We start from the raw sequence: 13,593 nt of genomic DNA on the forward strand, positions 1-13,593 counted from the left end.
CTCCGATAAAACTCTCAAAATAAGGGAGGGACTAACAGGAAGATGGCTATAGTCTGTCTGCAAATCCATTCTCAGTTCTTGCAAACTAGGACATTATTGCTCTAAGAATTTTAAGTGACAATATATCCATAGCCCCCTTTTTTTCTCTTTAAATCGCCCTCCACCCCAAATGTTAATTTTCTTAAAATATCTTACACAGAGCAAATACTCACTAAACATCTGAACAAATTACAATTACATGGGCCTGCGAAGAGCTGGATGGAAACCTTCATTCCAGGCGCCAACATAAGCCTGCCAGGTACAGTCTATGGGCCAATCCCCATTTCTGGCCATTCTTGATTTTTATTTTTAAAGGAACACATCAAGTGGCATGACACTTACAATAAGGACAGAATGTGACAGCAGTATCCAAGGTTTGCACTTCAATACAACTTTCAAACCAGGGAACAGGGCAGTACTGGGTGGAGATGAAATAAGCAAACAGAAGCCGAGCCGGTCAGGACCGAGTAAGGTTGAGGTTAGTGGCAACAGCATGTGCGTGGTTTCCAGGAAACCTTCAGTAAGACTGCTGTTAGCCCTAGCCCCGCACCCTGCCCAACCCAGTGCGCTGCCTCTTCTTCCACTCCCGCCTGGCTCAGCGCGGCCCTGCCCTGCTCCCAGGGCCGCGGCCGCCGGGCCTGCACTCACCTGCGCAGTGGAAGGGCCTAAGGTATAAAACATGTTAATGCATCGCGCCAAAAGCGCAGTCAACACGCATCCTTCATACACGTAGGGTTCCAGAGAGACAGAACACACGCCGCCAATAAGACAACCTCCACACAAAACATCCGCAAAGAACTCACAGAAACAGTTTTATAAACACCCATATTTACCACAAAAGAAAGAACAGAACAATAGTAGTATTACCACACCAAGAAATCACACCCAATGGATTAAAGTACCAAAAATAATTATGGGCTTCACCTACTTTAACTGCCATTATCTGTCCACTGGGTTTGTGGACCATTTTGTTGACAGAACCGTAAGCTCCTCGCCCAATTTCTCCAAGGTCTTTCAAGTCCTCTGCAGTGAAATCCCAGTGTTGCTCAGGGGAGATCTTCAGTTTTCCTGACGACTCAATGCTGTGTGTCCTCAGTCTCTCTCTGTTAAAACATTAGCAAGCAATTTCCACATTTTAAATAGGTTTTGAATTTTTCATTTTAGCTAGCAGTGATTAATTGTGGGAAATTTGTTTTCTCATAATTTGCTGAACCAGTCTGACCTCCAGATTTGGGGAGTTTTTTTGTTTGTATCAACTAGATTTTTTACACACTGACTTAAGAGAGGCTTAAATTTTGGTAATCAACAAACATAGCTTTAATGGGATTCAAAAAACCAATTTCCATTTATTGAAGAAACTAATTCTGCAAACCAGTGTTGATTTTCAAATATAAGAACTTTTTCAAACTTTACAAGTTGCATTATCAAATGCGGAACCCTAGGAGCTATGAACCCCATTTCCAAAAGCTCTTATCCTGCCTCACCCAACGCCATTTACCCCAGGCCCTCACTCCCCGGTACAGCCGTTCACACACACTGCTGCACACTAGAACCATCTGCAGAGACTGTGTAAATCCCAGAGCAATTAAATCGGAATATCTAGGGACAAGAGGCAGAAAACAGTACTTTTTAAAGACCCCCCGGGTGATGCTGGCAAAATCTGTGGGACCAGCACCTCAGTGCACTGCCCTGTTCATATGAACGCCACGCTGAGGTGGGGGAAATAGGAAAACTAATAGTGAGCTGGCTCTAAAAGGAAGGCTGTCCCGTGCTTTTCAAATTTGAAACTTTTAGCCTTGCTCAATAGATAAAGCAATGGGGTGAAAACAAATGATTTGTGGACAAAAGTGCTCTCTCATTACAGATTTTCATTAAATAAAAATATCACCTCTCAAATCCCAATCAAGATCAACATATTAACTTCTACCCATACTTTGTACAAAAAGCAAATCCAAAGAAAAATGTAAAATCCATCTCATCTCTCTCTCACACACACACACACACGGAGTGTAGTATTGAACTGTATCAAACTCGGTGACAGATAAAGAAAAACATTCGACTGAATATCATCCATTTTTTCAATTTCATATTAAACGATCAGGATCTCTTTCAAAACCTGATCTGGAGATACAAGCAAATGTTTATGTGCTTGGTTCTTTATTCTTTTTCTTCCAAAATTTATGAATGTTTCTCAGATATTTTGGTTTTTGTAGCTACATTTAAAGTTCCCAACATATTTAGAGTTTTAAAAGTGCTCCCCCAGAACAGCCATGTAAACTAGTATTAATATAACCAAGATTTGGTCAAAAGATACAAATTTCCAGTAATACAATAAATAAGTCCTGGGGGTGTAACGTAGAGCAGTATATCTGAAAGTGACTAAGAACAGAGATCTTTAAAGTTCCCACCACACACAAATTTGTAGCTGTATGTGCTGATGGATGTTAACTAGACTTACGGTGGCACTCATTTCACAATATACGGAAATGTTTAATCATTAAGTCATACACCTGAAATTATTGATGTCAATTATACCACAATAAAAATACCTCTTCTAGGTGAAAAAATAATAGTATTAATAGCCAAGATTCAAGATTATAGTTCAAAGATTAATATACTTTGTCTAAATAACAACTTAGTGAACTAGCATTCCAAATGCCAGATTTTCAAATCATAATATTAATGTCATAATCCCAGCTTTCATTCATACAGGTTCTTTTCACTTTAAAAAATACTTTCGCCAATGTTATTTATACGCTGGATCCTAGAGTCACCAAAGCCAGAAATCAGTGGCATACATGACCAGTCAGGTATGGAGGTGAAGCCTGAATGAACTTTTTAAGACAGAAATCAAATCTAGGGCAAATATATCAAGCTCAGTGACTAATTTTCTCAGTAATCTTTTTCATGAAGGAGACAATGAAGTCAGGAGGTATTCTGACATAAAGAAGTTCCATGTGTAATGACTGTTTTTCTATGAATAGTGGCAAGTAAACACCGTCTGCACGAAGTTAACAGTAACAGCCTACCACTGAGGGAGCAGAACGAAGGTACTAAAATTAGGTATAAAATGAAGCAACATTTTTTTAGGTCTCCGCTAATTCAAGGGCTGTGGCAGAGGCCCGAAGGGGCTCCCTGTGATCCCCTCTTCCCTGGTGTGCACATCTTTGCATTAGGTCCTCTACGAGTACAGACGGGACCTGTAACTTGCTTCTAACCAATAAAATATGCTGAAGGCTATCACTCTCATGCTCCCCTTGTGTCATATAACATTCATTGCTAGCATTCCTAGAAACAAAATAAATGGCATTTTATTACTACATAAAAATCACAGGATAACAACAGCAATAACATATCTATTAGTTTAAGATCAAGTTTTAGATTACAGACTATCTCAGCTAATAGGTTAGCTCACTATAACCTGCTGCGTAGTTTCTAGATAAGGTCCTTTTTTTTCTCTTTGAAAGTGAACAAACAGATTGGCAGCTAAGGAATACAGCTTACCTGCTCGGGCTAATGAAAATGTTCAAAAATTGAGTAAGTTTGACAGATGCACCACTATGACTACTAAAAGCTACTGAACTTTACAGTTTAATGGGTGAATGATATGGTATATGAATGACATCTCAATAAAGCTGCCAATGGTAAAAGACAAAGAGGAGAATATGACTCCTACCCACAGTTCCATTTTCTCATTTAGATAGGGAAAGAGGTAGGAGAACCACAGAAAAATATGCTGTAGGACGTCACCAGGGCACGTTCACAGAGCCTTCACTCATACTGGGCGGGCAATCTTTTCAGTGACACGGAATCAATTTCGCAGCCGTTCGTTGGTCTGAGCGTCAGTCCGACCACGAGGGCTGCCGAGAAGGGCTGTGCGCAGACCGACGCAGGGCCCTGGCAACCAGCCCCGGGCCGCTGGCCCGGACCTTCACTGTCAGACTCGCAGCAATCACTGTGGCAACTGTACCAAGCAGCCACAACCTTAGTTGCGGTTTTTCACCTTAACACAGAATTTGTCAAACAAGATTTAAGCGTTACTTCTATATACTAGACAGGATCGGAAATGCCTAATCATTTTATTATTAATTTCTTAACCTGAAAATTAACTCAGCTCCATAAAACTGAAAGGTTTTTCCTCAATGCCATTGCTCTGTCAGTAAGTAAGTTCTGCCTATGTGCTTGTATTTAGCGAAGTCCATCTAAAACATGTGTTAAGTACTCTACATGGGCGATTCTTAACCAAAACATCCCACCAGTCTCTTTCTTTCCTTTTCTTTTTGTTGTCCACTCAGGAAGAAAACAAGGGACTGAGGTTCCAAGATTCAAACTTACCCAAGTCTGAGACATAAATACAATCCCGGCCCTATATTGAACCCTCTCCATGAAAAAGTCCAGTAGAAAAAAAGTTCATAGGAAAATTAGTAATGTTCTCCTTTGGATTTAAAGGTCTTTTATATGAAGACAAATGTTAGCAGTTTTTGTTATAACAGGACTTGTAATTAGACTATAAATGATACACATTCCAATTTAAAAAACCAGCTACACACTAACATTTTTAATGCCTAAGATCACAAAACTGAATTAAATAAGTATATCTCTTGAATACAGTATTTCAAACAGCATGCACTTTTGCATCAATATTAACATCAGGGATACTATTTAGATATAGACTGATGTTGCCATTAAAATATTTTCTCCTACGTAAAGGAAGGTAGAATTTTAGTGGCAATAATGAATTTTGGGAAATCTACATATACCAACAAGGATTAAAATCTGAAAAAAAAAAATCAACCCTATTGATTAATTGGAATCAAATTTGAAAAAACAATTTATATACATACAGTCTCTTACCACCAGACTCACTGATGACTAGACTCAGTGTACGTCCCATGGGTTAATAGCTTCATGTTCCTTTTCAAAGACTGCATGCCCTAGCTTTACAAGGGAATGCCATAGAGAAAATATCAAAGGTTTTAGGGGTTACCTCTCCCAATTGTTTCAGGAACATTTATTCCTCCATACCTCATCTTCCCACGCAGAGGAATCTGGTCTCTCATCTGAGCCCTTTACCGAATGATCAGTGAATATGAAAGAAGGTGAACACAGTCCAATTCTTCTCTTCCAAAGCTAGCCAGCCTGCAGAGAGGGTATGTCTATAGCCGTCTCCCTAAGACACTGCCAGTCATGGGGTGGGTAGGTCCACTTACTCAAGGGCAGGGGCAGTTAGCTGGCTATTCTGGCTGCCGGTGTAGGGCTATATTGCTGTTTGGCTCCTGCATCTCTCTCAGTTGGTTCCAAACACAAAATGAAAGGAAACTTCTTCATTATTTACTAGACTTCCATATAACCAAGACCCCAAAATTTTTTAAACGTTTTAGTAAGTACTAGAAAGTAATAAAACTAAATGCGATTAAGTTTAAATAGAATAAGATGCCTTCAGTGTGACCTACAATCTTCCAGGCTCCAAGAGTTTCAGAGCCACGTGGTAGACCCTATAACCGGTTCCCCGTGGTCCCTTTTGGAAGTGCACTGAAACTGAGTTATACCTGTAGCTTTAACATCTCAAGGGCGGCAAGGGACCGTGTGAAGTGTGCTAATTTTAATTCTTGCCCCAAGATACAATTTCTGTCCTAAACTACACAGGAGTCCTAGGGAAAAGGATAAGAATAGTAGAAAATACACTCATTTAGAAGATGGGGAAAAGTGAAAACCAGCAGCAACCCCAAGTTCCCTTCCTTGCTGATAGATAGTTATCTACAGCTGTACTCTAAAAAGAGAAAAGATTCCCCAACTTCTCTTTGGGTTACCACTTTCTTAAGAACAGGAACTGTATTTTATCAGAAACAACTCCTAAATATCCATCGTGTTTCCTTTCATAATCTCCTATGCATAATTTACACAGATTAGCCTTAGCTGCCTTCAGGGAACACTCCGTAGGGTTCCAACTCCAAGCCCCTGATTACCAGCCTGGGAAACTCAAGCACACGCTCCTGTGGAGGTCACTACCCAACAGCCGCTCCTTTTCACTGGGATCTTCTTGTAGGCAGAGCAGCAATGCACCCGATCGCCACACTTCCCAACTGCTACAGACTGACTGCCCCCCCCACCCAAATTCAAGCCAAAGCACCAACCCCCAATGTGACTACTGAAGACAGGTAATTATGATAAAGTAAGTCCCCAAGGGTGGAGCCCTGACCTGACAGGATCCAGGTCCTTATAAAAAGAGACTCAGAGAGCTGCTCAAACAGGAGAGCCTCCCCGACACCCTCACCTGCACAAAGAAGAGGTCGTGGGAGCACCCAGCAAGACGGCTGCTACCTACAAGCCAAGAAAGAAACCTCAGAGTGAGACCTACCTTGTCAGCACCTCGATCCTCCCAGTCTCCAAAACCGTGAGAAATTTCTGCCCAGCCTGTGGTATTTTGTCACAGCAACCCAAGCAGACTAAGATGCCAAGCTTCCTTGCACTTAGAGGCAGCACTATGAATGTAGTTCTTAAAAGGAACTGACTTGGCCAGAAGAAAGGTCTTTTTATCCTTTTTCTCCTTTCCCCTTCTTGCTGCCTGATGACTGGAATTCCAGCCACCCTCAGGCCCTTGAGAATGGAAACCATTTACTGAGAATAAAGGAGCAGAAGAAGAAAGCACTTTGTTTGTTTGTTTGTTTATGATTTGAGAGAGGAAGGGGGGGAGAGGGAGAAAGGGAGGGCAGGAGAGAAAAGGAGAGGGAGGAAAGCGGAGTGAGAGGGAAGGCAGGTGGGGATAGGGAGGAGGGAGGGAGGGAGGGAGGGAGGGAGAGGGAGTAAGAGGTGGGGAGGAAGGAGGAGAGCCGGGTCCCCCTCCTAAAGGTTTTTATCTGCTCTCTAAAGGCAGGGAGCCTAAAGGAGGTCCCAGGGGAGGATCTCAATAGCCTACCCAACAGCTTTGCAGGTGCGTCCTTTCAGGGTCATGGGCACTGCCGATTGGTCAGCGCTAGTCATAAGTCATCTCAGCTGGTCCTGATGTCAGCCATAGCGTAGCCCCGCCCGGACTTACTGCTTTTCTGGGCCTAGTTGTGAAACACAACTAAAGCCTAAGTGTCATCTCTACTTTGCCCAAAACTCTGTCTCTGTGGCCAACAGACAATAGGTTTTGTTCCTAAGACTATTTGATGTGGGTCAGAACCTCGCTCTCTTGGGGGCTTAATGCTTAAGGGAATGGTAGTGCAAGGGCTAGTATGGGCGTCAGAGGAGGCTACTCTCCAGCCCCCTTGTTCTTCCTCTAAGAAAGAGGGAAGGGGTAGTGGGGGATGGATGCTACGGGCATCCCAAGAAAGTGAAATGTGTTGATAAATACAACTTCTACACAAGCAAGACTACAGGTAGCACACTTAACATACAGCTTGAGTCCATAAAATAAAAGCCTCATTGAAGTACAATTCTATGTACAGAAATTATTTTTTGAAATCAGGGAATTATCTTGTTACCTGAAAGCTATAATTTTTCATTCTACGTTTGCACTGAAGTCCTTTCTGAGCGCCTTCTTTGATAACTGATCTTCCAGGTATAACTGAACAATCTGCCCATTTACTATTTAACATTGAGTGCTGGGGCACTTTAATGTCATGCTTTCACTGACCCAGACTAATCCATAAGTTTCTGAAATCCTAAGATTCCAAAACCACCAAAGAACATGATGTTCCAGAACACCAATCAGACTGGGCAGGGAGAAACTTTTATTTCCTTCTAATGTGTCTAGTAAAGCACATGGGGCTTTGTATATAGGTGGGTGGAATGTTATTTTAAAGAAATGTAGAGGCACACCCAAGGTTACCTGGGATAGCTTGAGTCCCACCCCCCACGCCCACCCCTACTAAATATGTCATTTGTGCTGTGCAAATTCGGCGGCAGGGCTTACAACCAGATTATCCAACCCTAAATCCCTCTTAAAGCTACACAGGTAGAAAATAAATTTTTAAATCTTCTAAAAATCCACTCTTTAACAATTTCATATATACTTTGTATCTTTCTGTGTTATATGTATAGGCTACAAAATGACATATCACACCTGTTGCCTACAGATGTGGCTTAATATACTTTGACACATTAGTCATCGCATGGCCCATGTTGTTACTGGAACGCTGCACGGCGAGCCTGCACTGATGCAGCTGCACCGGCAGCAGGTGTGCTCACAGCTCCCATTCAGTAACACCCTTTCCCTGCACGCCAACCTGACAGGTGACTTGTGTTAGATCACCGCTTTAAGTTGCATTTTGGTTTATTCCTCTTACATATTTGGTGAACAAATGTTTTCTTCTTTTATTTACTGCCTGAGATAACACTTTGAGCTCTTTTGTCCACGCTTCGCCTTGCATTTGCTGCTACCACTAAAAAGTTCTGTATCTATTAACACATCTATCAACCCTCTGTCCTGCACTGCAAACACTCATCCAGAGTGCTGTCTACCTTCCCACTATATTTAAGGAGGCAGTAAAGTTTGAAAGACAGAGCACAGCATCGAGAGAGCTGCACAGAAGCAGAACCTCACAGAGTTGCAGAGGTCCCTCCTGAGTCTGCGCAGGCCTATCAAGAAGTGACACAAGCCTGAGGGATGAACCACCCAAAGGGATTAGAGGGAACAATACCCACCACACTCATACAATTCTGGTTTCTGGCCACTAGAGTGGAAAACTCCATAATTCATGGGGAATCTACTAATGCATTCAGAAGGGTCTGGTCTCACCGACTACCAGCCCTGAAAACACCTGAAAGGATCCAACTATTTCCAGTAACTTAACCAAGAAGAAAGCTCAAAAATATTTATAAGAATTGAAAAACATCCAGGACCTAATTTCTGGCATGCAATCTAAAATTACAAAGTATGTAAGGAAACAAGATAACATCCATGATAAACAAAACACTAAATCTTCTTAAACTGAGCCAGAAATGACTGAGATGCTAGAATTGTAGACAACAAAACAGTGTTAATTACTGTATTCTGTACATCCAAGAAACTAAAGAATAAGTAGAATATGTTAAAGAGACATGAAATACATAAAAAAGAACCAAATCAAACATCCAGATGTAAAAATGACAAAGGATGTGGCAGGCGGAGACTTCCAGGGACGATGGGAAGGTTCACTCCCTGGCTGGCAGTGATGGTTTCATGGGTATAAACACATCAGACCTTATTAAAGGGTACACTTTATATATGTGCAGTTTATACTAGCCAATTATACATGAATAAAATTGTTGTGAGATAAGATGGGCCACTCTTCTTGTCTAAAAGGGATTTGCCTCTCTCATGTCTACAGTCTGAGAAATCCGGGGCTCAGTGTATTACAGTCAGAGCACCGCCTCCTCCAATGTCCAATTCTCCTATCCTCAGACTCATTGTTCTGTGATACTGTGCTCTCGACTGACAGCAGCAAATATAAAATACAGTTCCCAGTGTGCATTGCTATTACATTCCTTCTATCCCTACCTATGAGAGCACTCAGAATGGCCATGCTTTCCAGGCAGAATGTGTCTGCATCTATTTCGCCTCCCTCTTCCCATCCCCGCCATTTATTTTTGGGTGGTTACCAGCAAGGGTGGAGGGCATGCAAAGGGATGACGGTGCTCTGCCTTTGACACTAGTGGCTCAGAAAAGGCCGCCTTTCTTCAGGTATCCCTGTAGGACGGCTGTTAGAGAACCCTAGGTAATTTTTTTCTTTATTCTGGCTATTATTTTATGAGAGATCCTATAGAGTTTAGCATTAAGTTGTCTTAATTTTCAGTGTTTCATATTATAACCTTTGTTAACAAATTATAGCAGGAACTTCAACTGGTACATGATTTTGGTACTATAAATCTAAAATTGCTTTCACAAAGTCAGAACATTACTTCTTGAACTAAGTAAGAATAAGGAGTTTTAACTATATTTCATTTATAATCTGCAGCTAATTTTTAATACCACTATTATGTGAACTATCTTTTAAACGCATAACTATGAAACAACTACAGGCTCAAGCTTACTTTTATTATTTCTGGAGTGGAATTTATCTCAACAAGTCAGTGAGGGAAAAAGATTCTGTAGAAATAAATTGTACTAATGGACTCGTTTAGGAACACTTATACTTGATACACAGGGTGGGGCAAAAATAGGTTTATAGTTGTATGAGAAACACTTATTCTTGTATTATTATTTACTAATTATTGCATTATTTTTCCATACGAACAACTGTAAATCTACTTTTGCCCCACCCTGTGTAACATACATACTTGAAATCTAAGGTATTTTTGAACCTCTTACAGAACTTACATTTTAGCTTATATGAACTATAATCAACCAGCCTAATATAATTCCAATCTGTGCTTCACACTTTACCTCATTCTGTTTCCTTGTGTATACTCCAGATGTCTGGCAATAGAAAGATAAAAAGTTAAAGTCTAACTGTCGTTGAATTTGAGGCTTTCTGTGAAGCTATTTAAGTTTAAGCAGACACTGCAACATGGAGGGCCCTTAGTGCACAAAATACTTCAGAGAAAACAGCGTTCCCATGGCTTCCTGACTTCTTGCTTCCGTGTGCAGGGTATGCGCAGTTACAGACTGCAGAACTTGACGAGAAAGGAAGCAAACTTCTTCCCACCTTGCCCTTCAGCAAACTCTGTCTGAAGATCCGGGACTGGGCTTAGTGTTCCTCCTCTATACCCACCTATACTGAAATCGAGAAACACTGACCTACAGTCCTCCCACAGTCCCAATAACTTTTTTTTAAGTATATTATGCTAGTTTGATACTACTTAAACTCTAAGTTGAATCCACTTCTAACGACTTTGGCTCAATTCTTCAAGTTTCATTTTACGGTGCACAGGTGAGGACACATGCCTTCAGCTAGGAGTCCTCAAATCCCAGAGTGAGGAGGGCTCTCCCTGCTGCCCCAGCATCCACACTGGAATCCCGTGTCTACTACTTGAGTCTTTGGCATGGCCATGTAGCACTTCTTAAACATTTCCAAATATACCCAAATATGCTAAATGAAACTTCCAAAGGATGCAAGGACATCCCTGCCACTCTGGTTTACCACTATACTCAGATATCAGAGGCACACAGCACAGGCCTCTCCTGTGTAGGCCAACAGTCTGAGTCTGTGTATCCCCATAAAGAGACAATGGTTCTCCAACCAGAGCCAAGTCTCAAACTCACAGCTCTACACGCCCTTGTATACATTCTATATACACTGCCACTCCTCTATTCGCTTATGAAATCTACTTATTTTTAATCGTATATATATGTAAATAAAATCTATTGGGTTGACAAAAAAGTCCATTTAGCTTTTCCACAAAGTAAAAGACACATTCTTCATTTTCACCAATTACTTTATTGATTTGGATATTTTGAGTATCCTGGCTGTCTCCCGCTATTGGCTTTTAGTGGACGGAGACCAGGGGTGCTACTAAACATTTTCAATGCATATGACAGCCCCGCAGGGAAGAATTGTTTGGCCAAAATGTTGATAGTACCAAGAAACTTTGCAAACCACTTTTGACACGTTCAATCAGTCATAGCACCTTTCACCACATACTGCACCAATCTCTTTTTTGTGTGTTTCAGTTGCATGTTTACCTCTCTCAAAATAATAAAGAATACACCAAAAATGATTCATATTTTCTTCCATCTTCAACGTTAAAATGGCTGCACAAAAATTCACCAATTTTGATGTTTTTTTAAAAATGCATTCTTATATGACAGCTGTCACAATACAATCTAACAAAATTGTTTCAAACAACGTTAAAGACCACTAAATGCTACTAGAGCCATTGTACAGAAAAAACTAAATGAACTTTTTGGCCAACCCAGTATTTCCCATTGTCATAATCTAGTTATGAGTCTAATCCCTCAAAACTGAGTCTTATTTTGGTGCCAACTACCTTTCACTAAAATTCCAAGTCTATTTTGTTGTTTTAGGGGAATGGGAGTTGAGGAGATACTGATGAAGACAGGAAGCACTGCTCTTCATCCTTTTGCTGTGAATTTTTAGTAATTTTATCCTGTGAATATTCTAGTACTGCCCATGCCCTGTGGCTTATGTTTGCATCACACAGGCCGTCTTCTACGATTTTTAACTCTGCCTTTATCATCTTGCCCTTGAGAAGTGAACTTCATATCCTCCCTAGCAAGACAACAAATCTGTTGCTGAGGATATACAGTCTGTCTGAAAAGTATCCATCCATGTAAAATGAAAATTAGAGACATTTATTGGAGAAGATACAAGATACGAGAAACACTGTACATAGGACAATGATGCTTCAGTCCCCTCCAAAGTAGGCATCTTGGAACCTCACACAGTTCTCCCAATTGCCATCAGCTGCCCCGTCGTATTTTCCTGAGTGTTGCTCATGGTCTGAAATCTCTTCCCTTTCAAAGGTGATTTTAGTTTTGGGAAAAGCCAGAAGTCACAGGGTGCCAAATCTGGGCTGTAGGGGGGCTGAGTCACCTGGGTGATTTGATATTTTGCCAAAAAACTCTGCACAAGACATGATGCATGAGCAGACATGTTGTCATGATGAAGCTGCCAATCACCAACTGCTCATAGCTACAGCCTTCTGAATTATCTGATAGTTTCCACAGAGGAATGTTCAAACTTAATGAAAACTCTAATGCAGAATTATTGCTCTACTGGCTCAGTCATTTTGAATGCAACGGCCACCCCGTATACATGCGCACTAAACACTGTCTACTGCCCCCACTGACTATTACAGTGAAGTCGTCATTGTTCACACATGCGCATTCCAGTCCAGTCTCCTTGGCTGCCAGGTTACATCGATGATGCACAAACTGTTCTCGTTACATTAACAATGGCTGGACTTTTTCTGGACAGCCCTCATATTTTTCATAAGTTTCCAAAGGAAACTTGCCAGCAGCTAGCTATTCTTAACTAGAATGCGGTGTAAAAAGCCAAAACCAAGTCTTCAATACCATATGCAGTAGGCTCAACTGCAGCCTCCCCAACAAAAGATAGGCCATCTGGAACCTCAGAGGATGAGTTTATCTTTACAGATATAATTAGAACAAAAGTCTCAAGAAAAGATCATTGTAGATTAGGGCAGGCTCTAAATACAAAGGCATATATATATCCTTATAAGAGATATAAAAGGAAAAAACAGAACACACAGAGCGACACATGGAAGAGAGCCAAAAGGGGTTGGAGGAAGCCGTTGGAATTATGCTGCCACAACCCAAGGAACGTCAGTAGCTACCAGAGCTGACAGAAGAAAGCAAGGATCCTCCTCAGAGCTTTAGAAGAAGCATGGCCCTGCCAACTCATTCATTTCAGATTTCTGGCCTCCAGGAACTGCAAAGGAATAAATTGTTTTTTTAACCGCCAAGTCTATGTAATTTGTTGGCAGTCCTAGGAATCCACTACACCATCTAAACTACAAGTCAGTAATAGTTGTTCTGTAAAGGGACAGATAGTAAATATTTTAGGCTTTGCCAGCCAGCCTTTGTGGCAACGATGGAAGCAAACATGTATGACTATGTTCCAAAAAATTGTATTTACAAAAACTTGCAGCTGGCCATATCTGGCTCTT

General features: G+C 41.2%; 1 protein-coding gene across 2 annotated transcripts in view; it reads right to left on the bottom strand.

Annotated features, from left to right (window-relative positions):
• Nucleotides 1-13,593, bottom strand: part of MAP2K4 (mitogen-activated protein kinase kinase 4) — a 109,796-nt gene that overhangs the window by 50,917 nt on the left and 45,286 nt on the right. For both annotated transcript variants that reach the window (XM_054571227.1, XM_054571226.1), the window contains one exon: nucleotides 968-1,142. In XM_054571227.1, coding sequence (XP_054427202.1) covers nucleotides 968-1,142 — 175 coding nt within the window. The remainder of the gene's footprint in view (nucleotides 1-967; nucleotides 1,143-13,593) is intronic.

The sequence above is a fragment of the Pteronotus mesoamericanus genome, unplaced genomic scaffold, assembly GCF_021234165.1.
Source record: "Pteronotus mesoamericanus isolate MK-2021 breed Mesoamerican mustached bat unplaced genomic scaffold, CSHL_Meso_final contig_22, whole genome shotgun sequence".
Taxonomy (NCBI): domain Eukaryota; kingdom Metazoa; phylum Chordata; class Mammalia; order Chiroptera; family Mormoopidae; genus Pteronotus; species Pteronotus mesoamericanus.